The sequence below is a fragment of the Vombatus ursinus genome, unplaced genomic scaffold (assembly GCF_900497805.2).
Source record: "Vombatus ursinus unplaced genomic scaffold, bare-nosed wombat genome assembly UNPS02014779.1, whole genome shotgun sequence".
NCBI lineage: Eukaryota > Metazoa > Chordata > Mammalia > Diprotodontia > Vombatidae > Vombatus > Vombatus ursinus.
Window position 1 is genome coordinate 12,915,473 of NW_020954557.1, and position 25,581 is coordinate 12,941,053.

The 25,581-nt window shown below is 37.8% G+C and overlaps 1 protein-coding gene and 1 non-coding gene across 7 annotated transcripts in view; one reads left to right on the forward strand and one right to left on the reverse strand.

Moving 5' to 3' along the window:
• RFTN2 (raftlin family member 2) overlaps positions 1-25,581 on the forward strand; it is an 82,649-nt gene that overhangs the window by 47,340 nt on the left and 9,728 nt on the right. For all 6 annotated transcript variants that reach the window (XM_027865667.1, XM_027865665.1, XM_027865666.1 and 3 more), the window contains 2 exons: positions 1,986-2,089; positions 17,158-17,236. In XM_027865667.1, the coding sequence (XP_027721468.1) occupies positions 1,986-2,089; positions 17,158-17,236 (183 nt within the window). The remainder of the gene's footprint in view (positions 1-1,985; positions 2,090-17,157; positions 17,237-25,581) is intronic.
• On the reverse strand, positions 22,625-22,755 carry LOC114045993. The gene has a single exon (XR_003569456.1). It is a non-coding gene; the product is annotated as a U6atac minor spliceosomal RNA (small nuclear RNA).

Sequence of the window (25,581 nt, forward strand, 5' to 3'; positions counted from 1 at the left end):
AGACACATTTTTTAGTATAGCTTTGATGGTAGTGCTTATGACTGATAGCAAATGTAACTTTCCATTCTCATAGTTTGCCAGTTCTTAACAAAAATGACAAGAATCTGTTTTAACCTCAGTCATCTGGAACCTATATTGGCCATTGTACTTGACCTGAATTCTGTTGTTTTTTAGTGTCTTCATTCATGTTTTTGTAGTCAGTGAGTATTGATCCTATTTTCTTTGCTCTGCATCAGCTTATGCAAGTCTTATTTTTCTCTGAATTGTTCATACTCATCATTCCTTAATGGCACAATAATATTCCATTACATTCATATACCACAGTTTGTTTATCCATTCCCCAGTCATTTACCTCATCATTTATTTCCAGCCTCTTTCTGTTATGACTAGTACTATTTTTAGATATACCGTATTTTACATATATGAGACCTTTATTTGTATCATTAACCTTTGCAAGCTGTACGCTGAGAAAGCTATATGCCAATTAGTAGGATAAATGTAGATCTGTTTTTGATGAAACTAGAAAGTACACAGGCAGTAAAGTATTGAGGAGGGTCCCAAGCACAAACTTTTTCAATTAAGTCTCAACATACAGTGAAAAAGACCTTCGTATCTAAACTCTCTCATCTGCTCTCTGCCTCTTCCACTGGTCCACAATTTCTGTAGAGACTCAAAGAGGGCAGCCAAAGCCTTAGGGAACAAAATGAAATCCTTTCTTGCCTTGGTTTCCCTCCCAGCCTAGCTATTCCTGGAGGATCATAAGAGAATAAATTTAGAACTGTGGAAGAGACCGTAGAGGTTGTCTAATTCAACCTTCTATAGCCTCACAGATAAACTCTCATAAACAGGGGTGTCCCAAAAGTCTTAGTGCCATTTTAAACTTTAATAACTTAAATACAAATAAATAAGCTTTAATAGCTTAAAACTACACTAAGATTTTTGGGAAACTGTATACATGATCCAGTTAAAGAATGAAACAATGAAAAATAATGTGTTCAGCAGTTCAGAGAAAGGAGAAATTAAAGGGGGCTGAAATTACCAGGAAAAGCTTCCCAGAGGAGGCAAAATTTTGTCCTAACCTTAAAAGAGTCAGTAGAATGTCAATAAGAAATTCAGAACCTAAGCTATTTAGATAGCGCAGTGGACAAAGTCCTGGGCCCAGAGTCAGGAAGAGCCGAGTTCAAATCCAGCTTCAGACACTAGCTATGTGACCCTGGGCAAGTCACTTAACCTCTGTCTGCCTCAGTTCTTCAACTGTAAAATAAAGATCATAATAACATCTACCTCATAGGATTCTCATGAGGATCAATTGAGTTAATATTTATAAAAACACGCAGTACCTAGTTCATAGTAGGCACTTAATAAGTGCTTGTTCCCTTCCCAGAATAAAAACCATGAGAATGTACCTTCTCCCCCTTCCCCCTCACCCCACCCCCCCATTTAAAGATGTGAGGGATTATGTAAGTGGAACACAAGGTGTACTGTTGAACTTCATTGATGCGTCTGATTAATTGATTAACTTTACTGGACTACTTTTGCTTTCTTCTTTTATGAGGAAATCACTTCCTGGATGAGGCAGACAGGAAAATGTATTGGGAAATTAAGATGATGTGAAAAGATATCAATCATTTTTTTAAATAAAAAAATCCATATTCCAAGACCATCTAGTCTTAGGACTAGGGTCAAAGGAAGTAGAAAACAGTAAGTTTATGCAATACTCCCACCCAATAGCTACTTGAAGAAAAATAGTTGCTAGATTCAAGATAATTAGCAGTAACTGTTTTTCAGTTTATCATGTTAGCTACTTTGAATTATATATGTTACACAGTTCTGTATTACAATTGTACATGATCTGAGTTTACCTATCATCCATTAGTGACCATTTTTAATAGTAACTATTTTTTCATATAACATATATTTAATTAATTGATGTTAGTAAAGTAAATATAAAGAGCACTTACATATTTCTATACTTATTTATGCAGGGCTGTGAAATTAAAACTGATTACGGTCCCCTCCTGCATACTCTGGCTGAGTTTGGATGGCTTTTGACGAGTGTACTTCCGACACCCATATTAAGACATGACAGGTACCATGAAAGTACATTTCAATATTAGCATTACATTCTAAAACTTAGTTATAGGTAATTTCCTAGAGGGCCAGTATTTTGTAGGACTTCCCAAAGCAATTTCATAGAGTGATAGAGTTTTAGATAGAGAAGAGACAATAATTATAATCTAGTTTTGTTGTTCAGTCATTTTCAGTTATGTCCAACTCTTCATGACCCTATTTGGAGTTTTCTTGGGAGAGATACTGGAGTGGTTTGCCATTTCCTTCTCCATTTCATTTTACAGATGAGGAGACTGAGGCAAACAAGGTGAAGTGACTTGCTCAGGGTCACACAGCTAGTAAAAATTTGTGAGGTCAAATTTGAACTCAGGAAGATGAGTCTTCCCAACTCCAGCCTGGCACTCTATGTATTATGGCTCCACTTGGCTGCCATAATCTAGTTTACCCCTCTCATTTTACAGGTAAAGAAATTAAGGCCCAGAGAAGTTAATTTATTTGCTAAAGATAACACAGCTATTTGAGAGCAGATTCAGAACTAAAACCCAGGTCTCCTGGTTCAGAGCTCTTTCAGCCTCTTCAGCTACGTTTTCCATAAGGAACTGAAACAAGCATATTGACTGTGAAAACACTTCTATAAAATTGAACCTTTTTTTTGTTCCATTAGAGAATCTGAATAAAGAAAGAGCTGTTAGAAACTCCAGATAGGGGCAGCTAGGTGGTGCAGTGGTAGAGCACCGGCCCTGGAGTCAGGAAGACCTGTGTTCAAATCTGACCTCAGACATTTGACACTTGCTAACTGTGTGACCCTAGGCAAGTCACTTAACCCCACTGCCTAGCCAAAAAAAAAAAAGAAAGAAAGAAAGAAGGAAGGAAAGAAAAAGAAACTCCAGATAGAAAAATGTATCCATCCCCAGCAGACACAATGCATTGGCATCCTGCATTGTAGCTACAGAGTTCTGGGTCCATCTTCTCCTCTCAGAGAGTTGTCTGGTTTGGAAGTCCAACATAGGTCTGGAGATAATATTCAGAGAAACAGAGGCAGCCCAGGTACCGCACTGGCAGTTCTGCTCTAACTTCAGCACGTTTAACTACTGAATTCCCACCGAGTGAGAATGCTATGAATATTACTCCTCAGTTACTCCTTTACTACATCCATACAGCTATAAATGTTACAATTTCATAGATTCATATCTGTTCTATTTCTCTTCCCCTTCTCTGAGTCCACCATTATTATTTGCTGGAAACACTATAGAGCTAAGTAGGGAAAACTTGAGTCATTTTTATTTTTTCCTATGAACTTGAACAGAAGAGACTTAACTAGAAATTTTTTCATCTGAAGCAAAAACACTTTGGAGGGCAGGGGAGAGAGGAACGACACAGAAAACAGGCAGTCCAACCATGAGTCGCTGGAGAAAGTGACTATGGAGGTAGTGATGCTACCCCAGGTGTGTCAGCTGCAAGGAGGTAGGAGCTCACAAAATGAGGTGAAAGAACAGTGGACCCCATGGAGAAGAAGTGAACTCACTCCCCTGCATCAGTGCCCTAGGGCACAGTCCCTTTCATCCTATGCTAATTATTTTTTCTCCCCAGTCATAAACTTATTTATGTTTTAAGACTTTTCTCTCTTTTGCTTATTGAAGGGGCTAACTCTACTCGCTGGGTACAGAGAAATAATAAGCTCACAAAGCTGGTCCAGCTCTAAAGCTTTATTCCCTAAAAGCAAGTAATTTTTATAGTGTAGTAATTTGCGTATGTATTTGAACACCCTCCCAGACTGCAAGTTTCACCAGAGCAAGGACCATGCTGTGTTCACTCTGTACCTATCTCAGTACGTGTGCTTAGCTGCATAGAGCTAGAAGGAGATCATTTGGTCCAACTACCTCATTTTACAGTTTAGGACTTGGAAACCCAAGGAGATTAAATGATTTGCCCAGGATTACACAGATAGTAATTTGTATAGCCATGATTTTAAACCTGGCTCCCCGACTCTGCGTCCAGGTTCTTTCCATTCTGTCACCTGGAGGCATTTAATAAATGGGTGTTAAAGCTGAAGGAAGAAGCAACCCTCTGCATACCTATTCAGCAGAATCACTGGATGAAGAAATTGTCACCATTCCACCTGCCTCCGCCTCGGGGAGACAGCCACTCTAGCCAGCATAAGCAAGGCAAGCCCTGCAATACAGGGAACTTTACTTCTAAGGATTCACAAAATGAGTAATAAACCTATAACATGATTTCTCTTGCCCCACCGCAGCTTGAGTTTACTGTGTTCTTGAATGAAAATGCCCACTTTTCAGGAAGGGGAGGAAATAAGAATCATTGGGTAACAAAATAATGCTCAGTGAACTTAGATTTTCAGTATCCGGGGTTGTTTGTGAAGCATTTCTCAAAATGCAGGTTATAGGCCCACAGTGTTTCCCAGCTTTTCCCAGTTCATTATGGTAAAAGTAATAATTCATTTTTATGTAGCACTCTAACATTTATGAAGTGGTCTACACACATTATTCTTACTTAATCTTCATAATAACCCTATACAATAGACAATGAAAACACTTTTCTTCAATCCTCATTTTACAGATGAGGAAACTGAAGCTTAGAGAGGATAGGTGTATTGTACAAGGTCGCTTAGCCAGTAAATGCAGGAGCTGAGACTTAATCCCAGGTCTGTACTATACCAGCCTATCGCCACTAAATCAGTGTATACTATGATTAAGCATGGAGAAAAACCCTGTACCCTACACCAAGTTATCCATTGGTCCAGGATCTGTCTATCCCATCCCCCAACTCCTCTAATCACCATATAGAAATACAATCATATTCCCTCCATCCAAAATGTGAGGAAGTCAAAAAAGAACCTTCTCTTTTTGGTGACTCCTCCAAAGTGCCTCTCTTATGGTAACTCCAGATTCATTGTAGTTACTCTACCAAATGACTTTTCCAATAGTGCATTATGCTCTGGACCTTTCTTTATTCATGCTGAGCAGTGTTTCCCCATGTTTCTTCCCTATTCCCAGAAGGGAGAGAGAGATTATTTAATATTATATATATAATTTTATGTACAAAATATATACAATTAAATATGTACAATATAGTAGAATAAGTGTGTGTATGCCATTTCCTTAGTGTCTTACTCTGCTCTCCATTAATTTAATATAGATTATCAGTGTGAGATGGTTGGGTAATAGTGCATTCAAGTCATTACCCTTCCTGGTAACATATTTATCTAGGGTATTATGGGAAAAGTTGCTGATAGAGGTGTTTCTTTGTTTCCCTCTACCCCAAACTTGAACCCATTTTGCCCCCTTTTTTGTCAATAAATACCATTTTCCAGTTCTTTGTATGCACTAAGATAGATATTTACTCCATATTGCTTTTCTCCATTAGCTATTCTTTTCTTGTCACATAAAATGTGCTCAACAAATTCTAATTGAATTGAATTGATTAGGATCATAGATCAAGAGAGAAAAGAAACTAAGAGACCAGCTATTCCAACTCTCTCATTTTATAAATGAGGAAACGGAGGCCCAAGAAGGTTAATACAGATAGTTGTCATCAGAAGTACCTGAACCTAGGTCGTCTGACTCCAGAGTTGGTACTTGTCCCACTGTACCCCATTTTCATTTTTGTATCAAAAAGAGGGTACTGGGAGGAAAGATCTTTTTAATTGATTTCTCTTTTCTTCCTGTCCTAGAAACACTACCATTTGGGGGTTCTTTTTCATTGAGAGGTGGAGATGTCCAACAGGGAGTACACTGTCAGGAGAACAGGAGAATTACTGTATAACATGTTACATTCTTCCCTGGATGTCACTTCCTAGAATTGTTTAGAGGGGCTTTGGCAAATGCCTCTAAATTGCTTTCCAGCTCTAAAATACTCTAATGTTCTATACCCTAGGGAAAGTTAAGTACCATGCATAGTTCATTTCCTCTTCAGAGGTCTTTATGACCATTGACTAATTATGCCTTATGAGCCCCTGTGAAGATGGTTAAGAATTGCACAGTAATTTTGCCACCATAAAACTAAGTTAGAAATTAACTAAACAATTGTAATTATAGGTGCTTTGTGTCAATAGAATCTGTTCCTATGTTGGCCAGATACCAAATCTTAGTAGTTTACTCATTTCAAATTTCCCTCAGTAGTTTCTTGGAGATAAAGTGCTATTTAGTGACTTGATTCCACAGTAATATTCTTGCTTATCTAAACTGATATTTACTATTTTTCCCACTGACTGACTTCTCAGCCCCCACATAGAAGGGAGCTGGTAGGAATAAAACCAGATCAGTCTGCGATGCATGGAAGCCAGAAAGGGGCATGCCAACTGCAGGTCTGCATGGGGCAGTTGCAAGGCCCTACACCTTAGGGACCAGTGAGGCAGCTGAGCCAGCAGCTGTGAGCATTTGGTGATTCCACAGGTAGACTTACCAGCTTCTTCACTTCTCCCTTTGGGGTGGTGCCCCTTTAAATACTCTAAAGAATTTTTAAAAATCCCTTTACATACTCTAAAGAATGCATTAAAGAATCCCTACTCACCAGGAACTGTGCCTCCAAAGTGCCCTTGGATAAGAAGAATCTAGGGCAAGGTATATCATCTTTCTGGAAAATCAGTTCAAATACACATGGCAGAAAAACACTGGACAAGAACTCAGGAAACCTAGAACCTGATCTGGCTCTGTTACTAATTTTGTCCCCGTGGGCATTTCAGTTCTCTCTGGATCTCAATTTCTTTATCTATAAAATGAGGGGGTTGGACTAGATCAGGGGTTCTTAAGCTTCCTTAAGGGATTTGTGGAGAGATCCTATGTGTTTTATTTTCTGCCTTTTAAAACATCATTCTGATAGAGGATCTTTGGTCTTCACTGGACTGTCAAAGGGGTCCATGACATTAAAAAAGTCCAGAACCTTTCTACAAGGTGATCTTTATGCAATTCCTTTCAAAACTAAAATTTCGTGCTTCTATATTTGCCACATTTTTACAATTTTATTCTGGAGTCAATCTCAGGGATAACATTATCCCTGATTATAGAGATATTCTTCTACAAATGCTCTGCAAAAATTCCTCTTGAGCAGTTGTTGTATAGCTGAATTGTTTGAATGTGCTTGGTATTGGGCTGCTTTTAAAAGGCCTTCTGATAATATTCACTCTGGCTCAGTAGTTTATAAAGAAAAAAGAAGTAAGTTAGTGTGAATAGTTGATCTCTTATTGGTGATTGGTATGACTGTGTTCACTGAATTCATTAACAAGAGAGTGAGGCCAGCCTGAGTAGACATGCCATGATTTGTGGTAATATGGTGCCCTAAGAATGCATGTTCAGTGTAGAATTACAGAAGATGGCTTTGTAGACTCTAAAACAGGGGTTCTTTTTTTGAGGCTTTGAGCCTTAAAGGCCAGATGGAACATTAAAAGCTCTTAGAAGTAGCAGTTAAGAAACCTAACCTATAAAATTTACTGACAGTGATTTTCTTTTTCCATACTCCATGAAAGTTATTTTCAGTTTGTGTTTAGAAGGCTAACAAATAGAAGCCTGGGACAACTGAATCTCACATACTTGAGATTCTCTAAAGCAAATAACTGCAACCAATATTCAGAGCAACATTGAAACTCAGGCTAAGATACACATTGCTACATAAAAATAAAGTTTCCCCTTGAGTCCTTCCTAAAATAGGAATTTAACAACAACAACAAAATTTCAAAAAATTATACAATTGTTGAAGAGCTAATTGGTAGGTTGGCTTTAGGACTCCTGTAATAGCAATGGCAATCTGAAAATAAGTTGCCATGCCATGTTAGATGTTTTTACTGAGCTCTACTCCAGTAATCTGTCTCTAACAGCGGTATTATAGGATTTATAGAAGAGTATGGTGGCTTGTTCCAATAGTCTCCAAGGTAAGGAATATGTCCCAAACATACATTATAAGTTCACCCATGCCATTCATGGTTTTATAGACTTTCATCATTTGCTTTCAGCCTTCATCCTACTGACTGCATCCAGCATTTTTGTAAGCCCTCATTAGGTAGCTTCTTTATTTCCTTGATCTTTTCATCTGCTTTTCTCAGGATACTTTCTGGTTCTATGATACAGTCAACAAATATTCATTAAGCACTTATTATGTGCCAAGCACTGTACTAAGTACTGCGGATACAAATACAACAAGTAAAATAGCCCCTACTCACAAGGAGTTTACACTCTAATGGGGGTGAAACGACCAGAGCTACATGCTGTTGTAGATGAGGCTATGCTACAGCATTGTACCTGTCTTGATGACATCCAGAATATTGTTGCTCAAGATTAATATCTGCAAGAAACATTCTACAATGACCCCCCAGCTCCTATTTTTTTTAGTCATACCTAATAGTTCAGAGATTGATCCCTGAAGTGAGAACCATTGATGAGATAGGTTTCATTGCTAAATAAGTATTGAACAGTCCTTTCTTTGGTTTGATAGATCCAATGGTTGAAGTGATGTCAAATATAAAAGGGGGGGAAAGAAATTGTATCAGATGTAAAATTTAAAATGCTGGGTAGATTTATGGCTAATGATGAGAAGCGCATAGCATAATCAATAGAGGAATAGCCTCAGAGTCAGAAAGAGCTCTGTCGAGTAGTACCTCTGACATATGCTAGCTGTTTAAGCCACTTAATCTTTCATCATGCCCAGAAAACTCCCTAAAACTATAAGTTACAGTGGAGTCATCAGTCAGCACCAATGGAAGAAGTTTGGGTAAAACATGGAGCTAGTCAAGCCTAGCTTCCCTAAGACATTCCACAGGAAAGTTTAGAATAGTGTCAAGTAAAGCAATGATCAAAAAAAAAAAAAAAAAAAAAAAACAAGGGGAAGGCCTACTAAGCTCTTCCATTCAGTTCAGACCTACATAAGAAAATTGCTGCAAACCTGCAGGTGCTCTGTGCTAATTGGGGGAATGAGGATGGGAGTGGGCTGAGGCCAGCTTAGTCTCTGGCAAATAGGGCCTGAAGCCAACAGGACCTTCATCCTTATCTTTTGGAGCTGCAATAGAGGACAAAGCCAGCCCCCAGTTGATATCTGTGCAAGGAAATGGAGACAGGGAAGGGGCACCCAGGACCCCCTGGGCATTCCTCAGAGCCTTCCAGGAGATCTGAAGCCAGTCCAGTTTCTAATGTTCTGTTAGATCCCAGTAGCGACCTACCTATGGAAATGGAGGTGGGATAGAGGTGTCCTGGCAGCCTGACTGAGGGTGCTCCAGGAACCCTGAAATCAGTGCAGTCTTTAATATTGGTATAATATTCAACATGAGTGAATCAAGATGGAATGAGTCTGAGGTGGTTTTCCCAGAGCCCACTAGGAGACCTAACACCAACACAATCTCCCATATTTTATTAGGGAAGGCCACGGCAAGCAACAAAGCCAACTCTTGGCTACTGATTGAAAAAGTAAGAGATAGAGACAGATATATGCTAGCACCAGAGTTGGCCTACCAAAAAACAGTAAGAAGGCAAGGATTAAGCAGAGGACAATGTGTAATCCTACCTCCTGGCCCAGCTCTGAGTTCTAGGCCAGGCTTGTGGAAGAGCTGAAAGATCACAAGGTCATGGATATAGAGCCAGACTTTCCTGGCTTCAGAGGTCACCTAGTTCAACCCCCCATTTTAAAGATGGGGAAACAGGAGAAGACCAGGAATGAACCTCCCAATCCACAATCACAACCAGGCAGCAGCAATGTCATCCAGGATGTAAAGAAGATAAAATTAGACCCAACCCCAGCATATAAGGGTGCTAGCAAAGGCAGTTACGGCATAGTCTCGATCTGAGAACTAAGGCTGGAGAGGTGAGTGAACAGAAGAAAACATCACATACAATGGAGAACTACCATGGATTGAGAAGCCTAAGAGGAAAACCCAAAAGAAGGAGAGTAGCTCTATAAGTCCAAAATTTGGCTTGGCCACAAGGACTATAAGAGTATAAATGAAACAGAAGGAATTTTGATACTAGGAATTTTCTACACCTGTGAAATCACAGGCCCTTTCCAAAAAAACAAAAACAAAAAGAGGCAGGTAAATAATAGTCCAATCATTAAAACTATGGACATTTCTATTTCTATGGTGAGAATGCTGTGAAGCAAAGTAAGGCAAAACATCATTCAGCCAGGATTTCTAGAATAGGTCTATATTTTTACTTTCAACAGTTTCATATTGTACTTTGGTCTAGTTCAACATAGTATTGTAATTCAAATGGTAATGTTTGGAATATTTTCAGTTTTATGAGAAATTTTTACTATTTCTTTAAAAAATATCATTGTAAGGGGTTTGATTCATTTTAAGTGTTATTTTATCATAACCAAGAGCCATATTTTTTTCTATTGCAATACATCTTTAACTTTAAAATAGAACTTAATAGGAAAATATGACTCACATAATAACTTTGCTGAAATGTTTTTCTTCCATTAAATGAGGCATATTTTTACTCCTAGACTTATTTGCTTATGTGTCCTGGGAATAAAAGGTCCAATAGTAAGAAGACTGGTTTTCCCAGTGTCAAATCCTGAAATAAATCAGTCATGAATTGAGGAATAAAGCATCTTTAATTAAGATGGTATTAAGGGTAGCAAACCTGCCACCCTGGGGGATAGCTCATGAGTGCAGAGTAAATATCTTAAGAGTAGGAATGTAAAGACATTATTGTAATTCTGACATTACTAGGGAGTGGCAAGTAACATTACATTTGGTATTAACAATTTTCTGTAATTATGTGAACAGTTGTATTAATGATTTTTTATCACCAGTCTTTACTCTTATTCTTAAAACTACCTCACCACATGTGGTCCCTGTCTCCAGTTGGGGCACCATATATATGATTATATGTGAGTGCTATTTCCATAGGAATATAATTTTGAGTTGCTTATATTTTATGAAATATTTTTGGACTTGGGGATTAGATTTTTTTTTCTAAAAGCTGGGACAATTTACTTTTTGTGCTATTCAGTTTTCATTTAGGATATCTATTTGGGGTTGTTTATATTTTATAAAATATTTTGGGACTTGGGGACTAGATTTTTTTTCTAAAAGCTAGGACAATTTACTTTTTGTCCTGTGCAGTTTTCATTTAAGATATCTTGAAATGTAGCTCTGAACAAACAAGCTTTTTTAAAAAGTAGTTTTAAAGGAGTTCAGAAACTCTCTGGACCAGCCCATTGTGTTTCAAATGGAACTACTTGACTAGCCTTTAAACCCAAATCACTCTGGCTTTCATTCAGTGGTCAATAATAGCCCCCAGCCCAAGCCTCTGTGGCTCATCATGTGGGTTATGATGGCTTAGAATGAGTGTAGATAGCAATTGTTTTCTGTTCTGGCCAAAAACTTTGAGGGTCTTCCCCTCCCAGATTGATATTTTTGTGTCTTTTGTCTCAATTCTTATCTAGTCCTTAGTCATTGAATGAGCCTTGCCTCAGACCAACTGAGGCTTAGGAAAGACATTAATTTAGAAAGGCTAAGGTCATCTACTGTATCCTGAGCCATCACCCATCATCTTGACTTTTGTCTCAGGTCTTCTTGACTCCAGGCCCTGCTTTCTTTCTACCATGTCACCTAACTGCCCATGGTTTCAATACAAGTGGTCTAAAAGATCTTCAGTTTCATGCATGAATGTTCCCTCCACTGTCACAAACTGAAATCCTTTCACACTCAATAGACCATCTTTGTGGAGTTCTTTGGCAGAAATTATATCATCGGACTTGATGGCCAGGGTTCTGATAATGAGCCTCTCTGAATTTACTTAGGCTGGTCCTTAGACAACAGTTGTCACCAGGCCTATACTCAAAGCAATAACTTCTACTCTGCTGACACAACTCTGAGGACCCAGTATCATTCCTGAGGCCACAGTAAAGCATCTGGGTTCAATATTAGGGAAGAAATCCATGCTCTCTTACACTTTAAACAAAGAGCAGATGCCTAATAATTACATCCACACCTAAGAACATGATATAAACAACCAAGGGGAAAGTCACCTCTTCACAATGATGTCAATAGATTTTCTCGTGTCTTCTACTCAGAACAAAGTATTGCCCTTATAGGAGAGACAGGGCAGTCTTACGCTTCAAACAGTCTACATACACAGGAAAGAATAAAACTAACTTTCAGCTCTAAAAGACCATCTACTTAACCAAGTGTAGCTAATAGCTTCATCTAAGTTCCCATGTGGCAGCCTATAAGAAAGATTACATATTTAAAGACAGTTGGAAGGATACTATAAAATATCATTCTTGGTCCTTTTGATGCTGCCTTTTTTTTTTCTTTTCTAATTTAAGTTCTTTGAAAAACTCAGTATTGTGTAATTCCTCTGTGAATTAAACCATAGTAATCTTACCGTGAGAAGCATTTTAATAAGGCTGTTTTTTCAAAAAGCCAATTTGCCTGTTATATCCTCCCCGCTCTCATGATTGCTCCTCTTCTGAGCTTGAGTCTTTACCTATTCTTTAAAAAAAAAAGGGGGAGATCTTTTTTCACCTATCCAGACTAGAATTTGGGAAATAGTAGACAAAAATAATGAAATTCTAAGTCCTGAATAAACAGTTTTGTGACCTTTTGCAGCTAAGCAAATATAAAATAATCATATTTTGCTTAAAAGATGTTTTGGAAAAAAAGTATACTGAATTTAGAATCAGTAGACTTGGTTCAAATCTGGCTGTCCTACATACTGCCTGTATAATTCTGAGCAAGTCAGTTTACTACCATTATGAGCCTGTTTCCTTATCTGCAAATGAGGGATAAAAATTGATAATGTCCAAGATCCTTTCCAATTCTAAATCCTGTCTTCCTGTGGAACACTTCAATATAGGCAGCCCTTAACTTATAATTAGATCATATTTCTGAAGTTTATAAGTCAGTATTTTGGAACTCAGAATACTTTGGAATTTGAAACACACTATAAAAACCTTCAACCCTGGAATTTTTCCCATTTCTACCACTTTGGCCACCTCTTAGTCACCACATCTATTCCCTCTCTGAGAAGTGGGTATTAATTTATTTAAACCTAAGTAACATATGGGTGAAATAAGCCTCCTTCTTATGGTCTGAGACTATTTTTATCTTCTACTCAGAATTCAGGTACCACATAGACACAGAGGTAATAGTCTGTAGTTTGAATTTAGACTACAGGAAGTTATGTTCCTCACCCACACCCAAGGTTCATCTTTGTTCTGGACAAGTCATCTCAGAATGTGGATTATAAAATAAGGTTTGTGAAATGTATTTGTCTTCCACTTCATTCTAACCTGTCTAAATTATCTAAGAAGCCAAAATGACTGATGTCCCAGGTCATATGACATGAGAACTTAGTATTAGATAATGCAGTAAAGTTCAAGTTCTATGGGGAAAAGGCCCTAAGAAATAAGTATTGGGCTCTTTTTTTCACATTTCAAGATGAAAGGCGAGTGGCATAGTTTGATGTGTTTTCATATGAATAATGTGGATTTGTGTAGGGAAATAAATCATTCTCTAAGCTGTCATACACCCCAAATTCTGCCAATCAAATAAGGCAATTGAGCTATGTATGAGAGCAAGAATATCTAAATTCTTCAGAAAATCCATTACATCATCAACATGAGTACGATCTCTATGAACATAGACTGCATTCCCTCTGTGAATTAGACAGTTTCCAAAAAGGGCATTGTCCCTTTTCCAGTCAATTATGTTCAAAACCTTGGTGCCATCCTTGGCTCCTTATCATCTCACATATTCAGTCAGTTGCCAAATTTTGTAATTTCTTTCTCTATATCATCTTTCATGTATGCCCCCTTCTCTTCATTCAGTCAGCCTCTACCTAGTTCAGGCCCTCATCACCTTTCTCCTGGACTCCTACAATAGCGTTCTAATTGGACACCCTCAAATCTTTCCCCACTTCAGTACATACTCTATATGCTTGCCAAAGAAAAAAAAAAAAACAAACATAGCTGACCATGTTACTGTCCCATACATCCCACTCAATAAACTGCAGTGCTTCTTTATTACATCAAGGTGTAGATAGGAACACTTCTTTTTGGGATTTGAAGTTCTTCATAACCTTTCCCTTCCTAACTTTTCTATACTTTATACCAATCCATAATGGTGTACTTGCTGTTCCTCACACACAATACTCCATTTTCCATCTCCACACCTTTGTTCCCATTCCTGGAAAGCTCTCCCTTTTCCCTTCTGACTTTAGAGTTCCTGGCTTCATTTAATACTCAGCTCATGTTCTTTTACCTCCAAGAGTTCCTTCCTAATTCCCTAGCTGCTTGTGCCTTCCCCTCTAAAACTATTTTCCATTTACTCTGCATTTATCTTATATGTAATAATTTCTATATATTATAATCTCTGTTATTGGAATGTAAGCTCCTTGAGAACAAAGACTTTTTGCCTTTCTTTATATCTCCAATACAGTTCCTGGAACACATTAAGTGCTAATAAATGCTTGTTGATTGATTGATAAGTTAGTGTGGCCAAATAAATTGTGAATTGTTGGTCACCCTTCTATGGATGGGCCTTTCCAAACTTAGCTAAATTGGTCTTGAGTCAATGGGTTTTTATTCAAAACATTTCCAGATTGCTAAGACTTATTTGCTAAAACTTATTCTCTGCTAACATAGATTTTGAGAACCCAAGCTCACCTCTACACTGTGATAAAGCATTGAAATAGGAATTTAGTGGAGGAGTATCAAGAAACTTCACCAAATAATCCATGAACATGGAATTCTCTTGTACAAGGCCCATTAGCTCTAAACCAAATAATCCACCCTAGGACATCCCAGATATGTGTGGATGTGCTAGAAAAGAAAAATATCCCCTGGATATTCACCATCACTATCTTGGCAGACCTATTTTCTACTCAAGAACTCTGATACCTTTTCCCCTGCTCTGTAGGTCTCCAACTCTATGATACTCATTTATGTAATCCTCATCCTGAAGCCCAAACGCCATCCTGAAATATTGCCTAAGACATTCTTTTCTATCCTCATCTCATGTACTCTGTTCTCAGACTTCTCCCTCTAAAACTGGAGTTCTTATCCATTTTTTTGAGTCAGCAGCATGGTAAAGCCCATAGACTCCTTCTCAGAATAATGTTCTTAAATGCATAAAATAAAATACGTAGGGTTATGAACTAATTATATTGAAATAAAATTATCAAAAAGTTTTTTTAAGGTCACAGACCCCAGATTAAAAACCCCTGCTGGAGGAGATACACCCTGAGACATTCTTTCCCATCTCATATTTCACTTAGACACAAGCATCTTTGCCTTAGTGCCTGTTCTGTTCCCTTTCAGTATACTTTTTAGAAGGTGCTATGAAGTTTAAATTTTTTTCCATCAAAATAAATAAGTAGTTGAATTGAATGTTATCTTTATTCTTTTGCTAGCTCTGGCCCTAAGGGCAGATTAAAAGTAGATTAGGAATGTATGTTTATCAACATTAGTTAGGGAAAGATGGAGCTATTTAACATTAAAGTACTTCAGTAAATTATGGGATTTCAGATTTTGTGGGAGTTTTATCCACATTTTTGGTTATTTTCAATGCTGCATTTGTTTTTAAGTGAAAGAGGTCAGGATTAGATAGACATCTATAATAGTAGGGTTTTGTTTTGACTTTTTGCATAATAAAAGTTGTAGCTGAGCAACATTAGCTACAGGCACTCCAACCCACAAATCCATGGAGATACTGTGAAAAACATTTCAAGAGGAATCTGGCCCTCTGGCCCTCTTTGGTAAAGGATAATTTGCCATGATGATAGTTGAATAAAGAAAGAACTCAGAATGACAGACAATGACAAGACTTTTGAAGATAAAATTCTGAAGTGGTTGAATTCTCTTAACAGAACATGCATTCTAAATGTTTCCATGCCTATCTAGTGTGGCATTGTATATTCATCAACCATCAACCGTGATACAGCATGACATAATGGACAGAGGGTAGGCCTTAGATTTAGGAAGACCTGATTTCAAGTAGTGCTTCTGACACATATTAGCTCTGTGACCATGGGCAGGTCACAATTTCTCCAGGCAAACATCTAAAACTATAAATTACAGATCCATTGTCAGTTTACGTTGGTAGAGGGGATTTCAACACAAGAACTCACACAACTACACTAATGAATATACCATTCCAGACCAAGAAATTCTGTAACCAACATATTAATGTGGAGAAGACATACAAAAGTTCTGCATAGATGTGCAGCATACCCTGGATTCTGTCATAATTGGAATTAAAGTAAACTGAGGCACAAAGCTCCACACATGATCAATTTATTATCAAAGCACAAATTTGCCAATAAACAGGGTCTCAGCTTCCTCAGCTAGCTAAGACCCCAAATGAGGGCTGATAGATCATTTTTATAGACAAAAAGAGGAACATCCAAAAAAATGTGGAATGATAGATAGGGAAAACAGTATGATTGGTTACAAAGTCTGAAGCATTATAGGCATGGGGAACAATATAATTGGCTGAAAATGGGAAATGCAGAGCTAGCCACAATCTCTTGCTAGTAAATTCTGATTGATTCCATCACCCTGTGTGGCTAGTTAGTGTCACAGCAATAACAGGCCAGACTTTCTTGAAGGACAGCCAGTGTTGCAGAGATAATAAACCAGACTCGCCGGCATCCATCTGCATCCTTCAAGGATAACAGATTTCCTTGACACAAGAATAGAACAGTAATTAGCAGGAAAACTGAACTTCTAAACTTAACTCAGAGTCAGTGAATGATTTACAGGGAAGTTGAACTTCCAAACTTAACTTAGAGACAAATGAAATGTGACATAGATAGTTACACAAAATGTGAGAAGTGATATAAAATGAAATCAATTACAGAATAGAAGCAATTTGATTTTCTCAATTTTCAATTTGGAGTCAAATGACTTGGGCAAAATCCAGACTCTGCTACCTACTATATGTGTGATTCTAAGTCATTTAACTTCTCAGAGGCATGGTTTCCTCATGAAATGGGGTGGTGGGGGGGATAGAAAGGATTAGGTGACTTCTGCGACACCTTTTAGCTCTAAATCTATGAATATACTAATTTGGTATCAACTATGGAGTACTATGGAGTACTACTCTCTCAAATTCTAATGTGTTTTCGTTTTCAGTGAAGGAAATTTGGCTACAAAACAGGTTGTATTTCTTCAAAGACCTGTTATGTGGAACTCAGCTGTTCAAACACCAGAAGTAAGTTCAAAAATTTTTATTTGCCTGTGTGTGTATTATATATGTGTGTGGGTGGGTGGGCGTGTGTGTGTATACGTATATTTGTACATAGGACATAACAGCAATGTAAATTCTGTTAATATTTATTCCCTTATCCCTGTTTCCTTATATCAGATACAAATAAGGAAGTTGGGCTTCACAAGGAGTTATTCTCCAAACATGAGAGATGAGATGAGATTTGTAAAGTGCTCAGCACAGTGCCTGATACATAGCAGGCATTGAATAAAATTTTGTTCCCTTTTCTCCCCAAACATGTTAATGATGAGATGCAGTGTGGAATGCTGGATGGAGAGCTGGCCTCAGAATCAGGGATACCAGAACTCAAGAACTCTGATACATATTACCTGTGTGATTCTGGGCAAATCACTTAATTTCCCTGGGCCCATACGCAACTTTCCAAGACTTATGTAAACAAGACATACCGATGTTACCGATCTGTTTCAATGGAGGAAGTTTGCATATCAGGGGCTCTCCACACAGCAATAAAATCAAAGGTCTGGAGTCTCCCTGTGCACCCCCCAAAAAGCTGAATATGATCATGAGGGAGTTGGGGCAGTAATTAGGAAACGAAAGAAAGTTTTAAACCCTCAAATCATTTAAATAAGTGTTCCTGATCTTGGTTTTGAATACTCCCAAGCGTATTATCTTTATTCTGTCATGTCAATGATTACTCGCCTCTCCTGAGCTAGAACTGTATTGATTTCCATTTTCAGATAGAAAATTGCCATCTATCCACAGCTAGGTAGTACACAGAATAGAGCACTGGGCCTGGAGTCAGAAAGAACTGAGTCTAGATCTAGTCTCAGATATGTACTAGCTGTGTGACTCTTGCCAAGTCAGTTAACCTCTTTTCTCCCTCCATTCCCTCAACTGTAAAATGGGGATAATAATAGCACCAACCTCCCAGGGTTGTTGTGAGGATCAGATGAGATAACATTCGTAAAGTACTTAGCACATAATCAGCATTTAATAAATGCTTGTTCTCCTCCCTTTCTCTTTCCAACAACTCATAGTAATCCACAAATTGTGAAATAATGTTATGATGCCAAAATGTATTATTTCCTTTCTATACATGGCATCAATAAGAACTTTACAGAAATGACCCCAAAATATGGAAGTTTAATATGCCTAAATTGGCATATGCAGTGTTTATTCGTGTTTGTTCTTTTTCAAGAGATGAGGAGGATTGTAATAGGAAAAATGTATGTGTATGTGATGGAACTGACTTTCTTGTGTGGCTTACAGAAAAAAAATCAGTTTCATTGTTCTTTTTTAGCCCTCTGTACACTTCCTTGATCTTTAACTATAACAATATATCATGAGTAAAGTTCGAGATGGTCACAGGATATTCACTTGTAGATATTTGGCAAATAGGCTATATATTCCCTTCTTTCTAACTTCCTTGTTTTTGCTAAGAACATCATCATTTTTCCAGTTACCCAGGTTCACAACCTTGGAGTCATCCTTGATTCTTTCCCCTCCCTCAACCCCTGTGTCTAATCAATTGTCAAATCTTAGCAATCCTCTCCTCACAATATCTCTTGCAACCACTCCCAGTGCCCCACTCTTCTGCCCACCAGCCTAGTTCAGGCTCTCGTCATCTCTCACCAGAACTATTGCGATAACCTCCTAATGAATCTCCCTGACCCCAGTCTCTCTTCTCTCTGCTGCATCCTCCATTAAAGCAGCCAAACTGATATTACTCAGGCATGGATCTATTCAAAAAGCTCCCTGTTGCCTCTGGGATAAAATATAAATTCCTCTGATCAAATGAAATAACATATATAAAGCACTTTGCAAACTGAAGGCACTATATAAATGCTCGCCAGCTATTATGTAAAACACTTCATAGTCTGACTTCAGCCTAACGTTCTAGAATTACTGTATATTGCTGTCTCTTATTTTTTCTCCCTTCTCACCAAATTGGCCTTCTTGCTATTCCCAGTACATGGTGTTTCATCTCCTATTTCTATACCTTTGCACTGATGTCTACACTCATGCCTACAGTGCACCCCCAAATCCCTCCACCTCAGAGACTCCCTAGCTTCCTTCAAGGTTCAGCTCAAGTTCCATCTCCTACATAATTAATGCCTATTCTGATCTCTTCATTGCTAGTGTCCTTCCCCTACTCCTCACTGTCTAAAACTACTTTATTTTTACTTTGAATATACATATTTTTGTATTTATAGATCCATTTTCATATTATTTTCTGCAAATAGAATGTAAACTTTCTGAGGACAAGAACTGTTTCATTGTTGTTTTTCTATTCCTTGTGCTTAGCACAATGCCTGGCATAGTAAGCTCTTAATAAATACCTTTGAATGAATGAGTGACTATAAAGGGAGAGAAGGAAGGGGAAGGAAAGGAAATCTAGGATTCACTTTGAAAAGAGGTTGCACTTATTCTGCTTGGCCCCAGAGGGTACGGTGGAAGTTTCAGAGAGGCTGATGTGAGCATGATATGGGGGGAAACTTCCTAAAAATTAGAACTGGCTTAAAGTGGAATATGCTACCTTAGTGGGATTGTGAATTGCCAAAAACTAGAGATCTTTGAGCATAGCCTGGATGACTACTTATTTTTTGAAGAGGATTCCTGCTGAGGTAGAGTTTGGATAAGTGGACCTCTGAAATCCTGTCCAACTCTGAGATTTTTTAATATATATTTATATATAAAATATAATTTTATAATTATAAGGGGACAGAAGAAGTCAAGAGATCAAAATAATAGTCCCCAAAGGGCCAAGTTTAGGGGTAAAAGAGAGAAATAATAATAGAGAGCCATTAAAGATGGTCACTTTTAATTTGGGCACTAACAAGTTCATATGCAAGAATTTAGTACCAATGAGCCTAGCAATAAATATAGGCAGATAATTAAGTTCAACAGGCATTTATTGAATTGATCTACAAAAAAAAAAAATCAAGTAGGTTGGGAGATAGTGGACATGCATATCTCCAAATTAAATCACGCCTTCAAGTAGCCCAGCAGTTTAGTTGTTCCATCATTGCAGTTGTGTCTGGCTCTTCATGACCCCATTTGGGGTTTTCTTGGCAAAGTTACTGGAATGGTTTGCTGTTTCCTTCCCCAACTCATTTTATAGGTGGGGAAACTAACACAAACAAAGTTAAGTGACTTGCCCAGAGTCACACAGCTTGTAAGTGTATGAAACTGGATTTGAGCTCATGTCTTCCTGACCCCAAGCCTAGTGCTCCATCCACTGGGCCACCTAGCTGCTGGTAGGTTTAGGGCTAGCTGCTAATCACAAGCTAATGGAAGGTTTGAGAAGAATACTTAGCTTTTGTCTATGACCCTACTACATGTATGAAGTACTTTCAATGTTGCTTTATCCTCAGTAAACATAGTACTGCTATAGTGAAGTAATTTATATGAAGTAATGTAACATAGTCTATGAAGTAGTATAACACAGCTTATAAAATATGGGAAATTAGAAGATAGACTGGAAAACTCTTTAACTCTTTAAGCTTTTTCCTTAAGCACCTGGTTCTAGGAAAGGTCTTACAGAATAAGAACCTAAATGACAATGAAGGAAATACGACCACCCCAGTGATGATATTCTAGAGGCTAAAACTTGCTGCTTTTTATAAATCACAACCTAAAAGGTTGTGTATAATTATCTATATTCATTTTATATTCAAGAACCCAAACCCCTCCAAATACCTGTAAAAAAAAATGGCTCTAAACATTTTATATTCAAGAAACATTTATCTAGCCATGTAAGGTGGAGATTGCCATGAAGCAAGTTTCAGTTGGTTCATCGTAAGGAAAAACTTAGGGGCAGTTAGGTGGCTCAGTGGATAGAGTGCTGGCCTGGAAACAGGAAGGCTCAGCTTCCTGAGTTCAAATTCCTCCTCTCTTACTAGCTGTGTGACCCTTCCAAGTCTTTGATTCCTTGTTGTGAAGAGCAGTGGTAGGTGTTGGAGGATCTACAAATAGAAATAAAACATGACACGGTCTTTGACCCCAAGGAGTTTACAATGTATTAAACAGGTTAAAATATATACACAAATAACTAAACTTCTGCAGTCTGGCTTCTGACCTCATCATTCAACTGAAACTGTCCCCTCCAAAGTTACCAATGATCTTTTGATTGCCAACTCTTAACTTTCTCATCCTTTTTGACCTCTCTGCAGCGTTTGACAAGGCTGATCACCTCCTCCTCCTGGATATACTCTCCTTTCTGGGTTTTCAGGATGCCACTGTCTCAGTTCTCCTCTCTGTCCAGCTGCTCATTCTCCATTTCCTTTGCTGGTCCATGTCATGTCCACAGAGCCACCAAGGCTCTGTCCTAAGTCTTCTCTTTTCTCTATATATTATTTCACTTGGTGATCTCATCTGCTCCTCTGGATTTAATTATCATCTCTGTGCTAATGATTCTTAGATCTATTTTATACCCAGCCCTCCTGAGCTATAGTCAGGCATCTCCAACTGCCTATTGAACATCTTGAACTGCATATCCTGGAAGTATCTCGAACTAAACATATACACATCAAAACTTGTTATCTTTATCCCCAAACTCTACCTTCTTTTAAAAAAATAATATTTTATTTTCCCCAATTACATGTAAAGACAATTTTTAACATTTGAATTTTTAAAATGTTGAGTTCCAAATTTTCTCTCTCCTTCCTTTACCTAACCTCTCCCTAAGACAGTGAGCAATTTGATATGTTATATATGTGCAATCATGTGAAACATATTTCCATATTAGTGATATTGTAAAAGAAGAAACATATGTAAAAAAAATGAAAAAATAAAGTGAAAAATAGTGTGCTTTGATCTGCAGTCAGACTTCATTGGTTCTTTCTTTGGAAGTAGATAGCATTTTTCATCACGAGTCCTTTGGGATTGTCTTGGATCATTGTATTGCTGAGAATAGCTAAGTCATTCACATTTCTTCATCTTATGTTACTGGGTACAATGTTCTCCTGGTTTTGCTCACTTCACTTTCTGTCAGTTCATGTAAGTCTTTCCAGGTTTTTCAGAAATCATCCTGCTTGTCATTTCTTATAGCACAATAGTATTCCATTACATTCTTATACTACAACTTGTTCAGTCATTCCCCAATTGATGGGCATCCCCTCAATTTCCAATTCTTAGCTACCACAAAAAGAGCTGCAATGAAGATTTTTGTGCAAATAGATCCTTTCCCCTTTTTTAAAAAATCTCTTTGGATTTTGGGATACAGGTCTGGGATACAGACCTAGTAGTGGTATTGCTGGATCAAACAGAATGCACAGTTGGATTGCCCTTTGGGCATCGTTCCAAATTGCTCTCCAGAATGGTTGGATCAGTTCACACTTCACTAACAGTACATTAGTGTCCCAGTTTTCCTGCACAGAAATATAAATGCCACAGGGTATATGGCAATGCCTTAACCGTATATGTGCTATAAAGGCCACTAGGACCTCTTCCATCCTTTGCCTTCATCAAGGAGAGTGCTAACTTTCTGTCTTTTCATACAACACCAAACCCTCTCTTCTTCCCAACTTCCCTGTTATTGTCAAGGGAACCGCCATCATCTCAGTTATTCAAGCTTGCAACCTTGGAGTCATATACAACTAACTCCTCACTCTTCCTCACCTCATATATCCAATCCATTGCCACATTTTGTCATTTCTACCTTTACAACATCTCTTATATACATTCCCTTTATTCCACTCATAGAGCAACAATCATAGTTCAGGCCTTCATCACCTCTTGCCTGGAATACTAAAATAGCTTCTAACTGATCTGCCTGTCAAGACCACCCATCACACAGTTGCCAAGGTGATTTTTCTAAGCCTAGGGAGGTGATCTGACTATATCACCTCCCCCCTCACCTTGCTCAATGAGCTCCAGTGGCTTTCTATTACCTCTACGATCAAATATCAGCTACTCTGTTTGGCATCTAAAGTTCTTCATAGCCTGGCCCCTTCCTGCTTTTCCAGTTTTCTTTCACTTTACTCCCCTCCCCTCTATAATCCAACTATACTGATCCACTTGCTGTCCTTCTAACACATCATGCCATCTCCTCTTTGCCTTCAAATTGGCTGCCTTCCCCTCCCTCCTGCCCCCCCCAATTAATGCTCTGCCCATTCATCTCTATGTCTTATGTACCTGGTTTCCTTCAAAACTCAGCTCAAATCCCACCTTCTGCCAGAGACCTTTCCCTTTTCCCCCAGCCATAATGCCTTCCCCTTCAGATAACCTATCATCTACTGTGTTCATATCTTGTATTTACCTAGTTATTTGCATGTTGTTTCTTCCAAAAGAATATAAGCACTTTGAGGGCAGATAGTGTGTTTTGCCTTTTTTCATATCCCCAGGGCTTAGCACAGTGCCTGGCACCTATTAAGTGCTTGTAATAAATACTTGTTGACTGACTAAAGCCTATGAATTAGGTATTGTGAAATGGAGGGGACTTTGAGATTTTTAATTTTCAGTCTTTCTCCCTCCCCCTAAAGAAAAGCAAAACCCTTGTAACAAATATGCATAATCAAGCAAACTAATTTCCACAGTGGCCAAAAACTATATGTCTCAGTCTGTACCCCAAATCCATCATCTCCCTGTCAGGAGGTGAGTAGGTTGTTTCATCATGGATCCTCTGGAATTGTGGTTAGTCATTACTTTGACCAGGGTTCTTAAGTCTTTAAAAGTTGATTATCTTTACAATATGGTTGTTATTGTATAAATTGTTCTCCTGATTCTGCTTACTTTACTTTGCACCAGTTCATACACATCTTCCTAGGTTTCTCTGAAATCATTCCATTCATCATTTCTTATAGCACAATAGTATTATATTATATTCATATACTATAACATATTCGTTCCACAATTGATGGGCATCTCATTTTTCCAGTTCTTTGCCACCACAGAAACAGCTTCCATAAACATTTTTCTAAAAATGGGGGTGACCTTGAGTTCTCAAAGTCAATGCAAGTAGTACACGAACCCTGGGCAAGTACTGCCAAGCTGAAAAGTACCTAGGACTTAGAGTTGGAAGGAGGTCTAATTCTCTCACTTTCTAGATATGGAAACCAAGACTCCAAGAGGTTAAATATTTGCCCAAGATTTCAGAGCTGTCAAGGTCTCAGGTTGTCCAGTTCTGAATCCAACACCCTTTGATTACACAAATACCAGCATTGGCAGTGGGATCTTCTTCACTACCAAGTTCCTAATAGCAACGAAATAATAGGACCAACCTCTATCCATGGTGCTGAGATTTGTGGAACCCAGATCTGGGGATTCAAATTTTCTAGACATATCATACTCATATTATATAGTTTCCTTCACTGGAAACACATTTATTTGTTGTCTTTTAATTATAGTAACGCCCCATGGTCCAATGATAGTTATCTTTATAACCTTTACCCCTGCATCCTTTAGGATATGTGAGAATACTTTGAAGTTTGTTATTTAATATTTTTAAGTTCCATATAATATAATATTGCTGATACATTAAATATGAAGGAAGTATATAAAGAGGTTATTTATAGGCACTGCACACAGAGGAATAAGTATATATTAAAACTTAAGGCTCAGTTTCTAAATAAACTTAACTTGTCTAGCTTTGGTAAATGTTTAATTTTCCTTACAGGAAATCTCAATCTGCTTAGGTCATTTCAACATGGCACATGTGGGTGGGTCAGGCTGGAGCTAAAGTAGCTTGACAATTATAACAGAAAGACTATTCTATGAAGTCCATTATTTTCCTCATTTAAAACAGAATATTTTTAATGTCAAAACTAAATATAGATGATATTTGTAAGTCACCACAGCATCTGACATGTAGCAAATATGTAATAAATGTTTATTGAGTTAATAAATAAAGGGATGCCATTGACCCTGGAGAAATTAGACCATACATCTCATAATTTTAAGTTAGTTAAAATTCATGTTACCTACAAGTGCCCCAGGTATTTTGTAAGAATTGTATTTATTATTATTATTATTATTATTATTGCATTTATGTATTATTAGCAGCTCTCTTTGTAGTAGCAAAGAACTGGAAATTGAAGGGATGCCCATCAATTGGGGAATGACTGAACAAGTTGTGGCTTATGATTGTGATGGAATACAGTTGTGCTATAAGAAATAATGAGCTCAATGATTTTGGAAAAACATGGAAAGACTTGTATGAAGTACGGAAGAGCAAAATGAGCAGAACCAAGAGAACATTGTATACAGTAACAACAATATTGTTTTAAGAACAACTTTGAGTGAATAAGTTATTTTGTAAAGTATTTTGTATGTATATATATATATGTGTGTGTGTATATATATATATATATATACATATATATATATACATA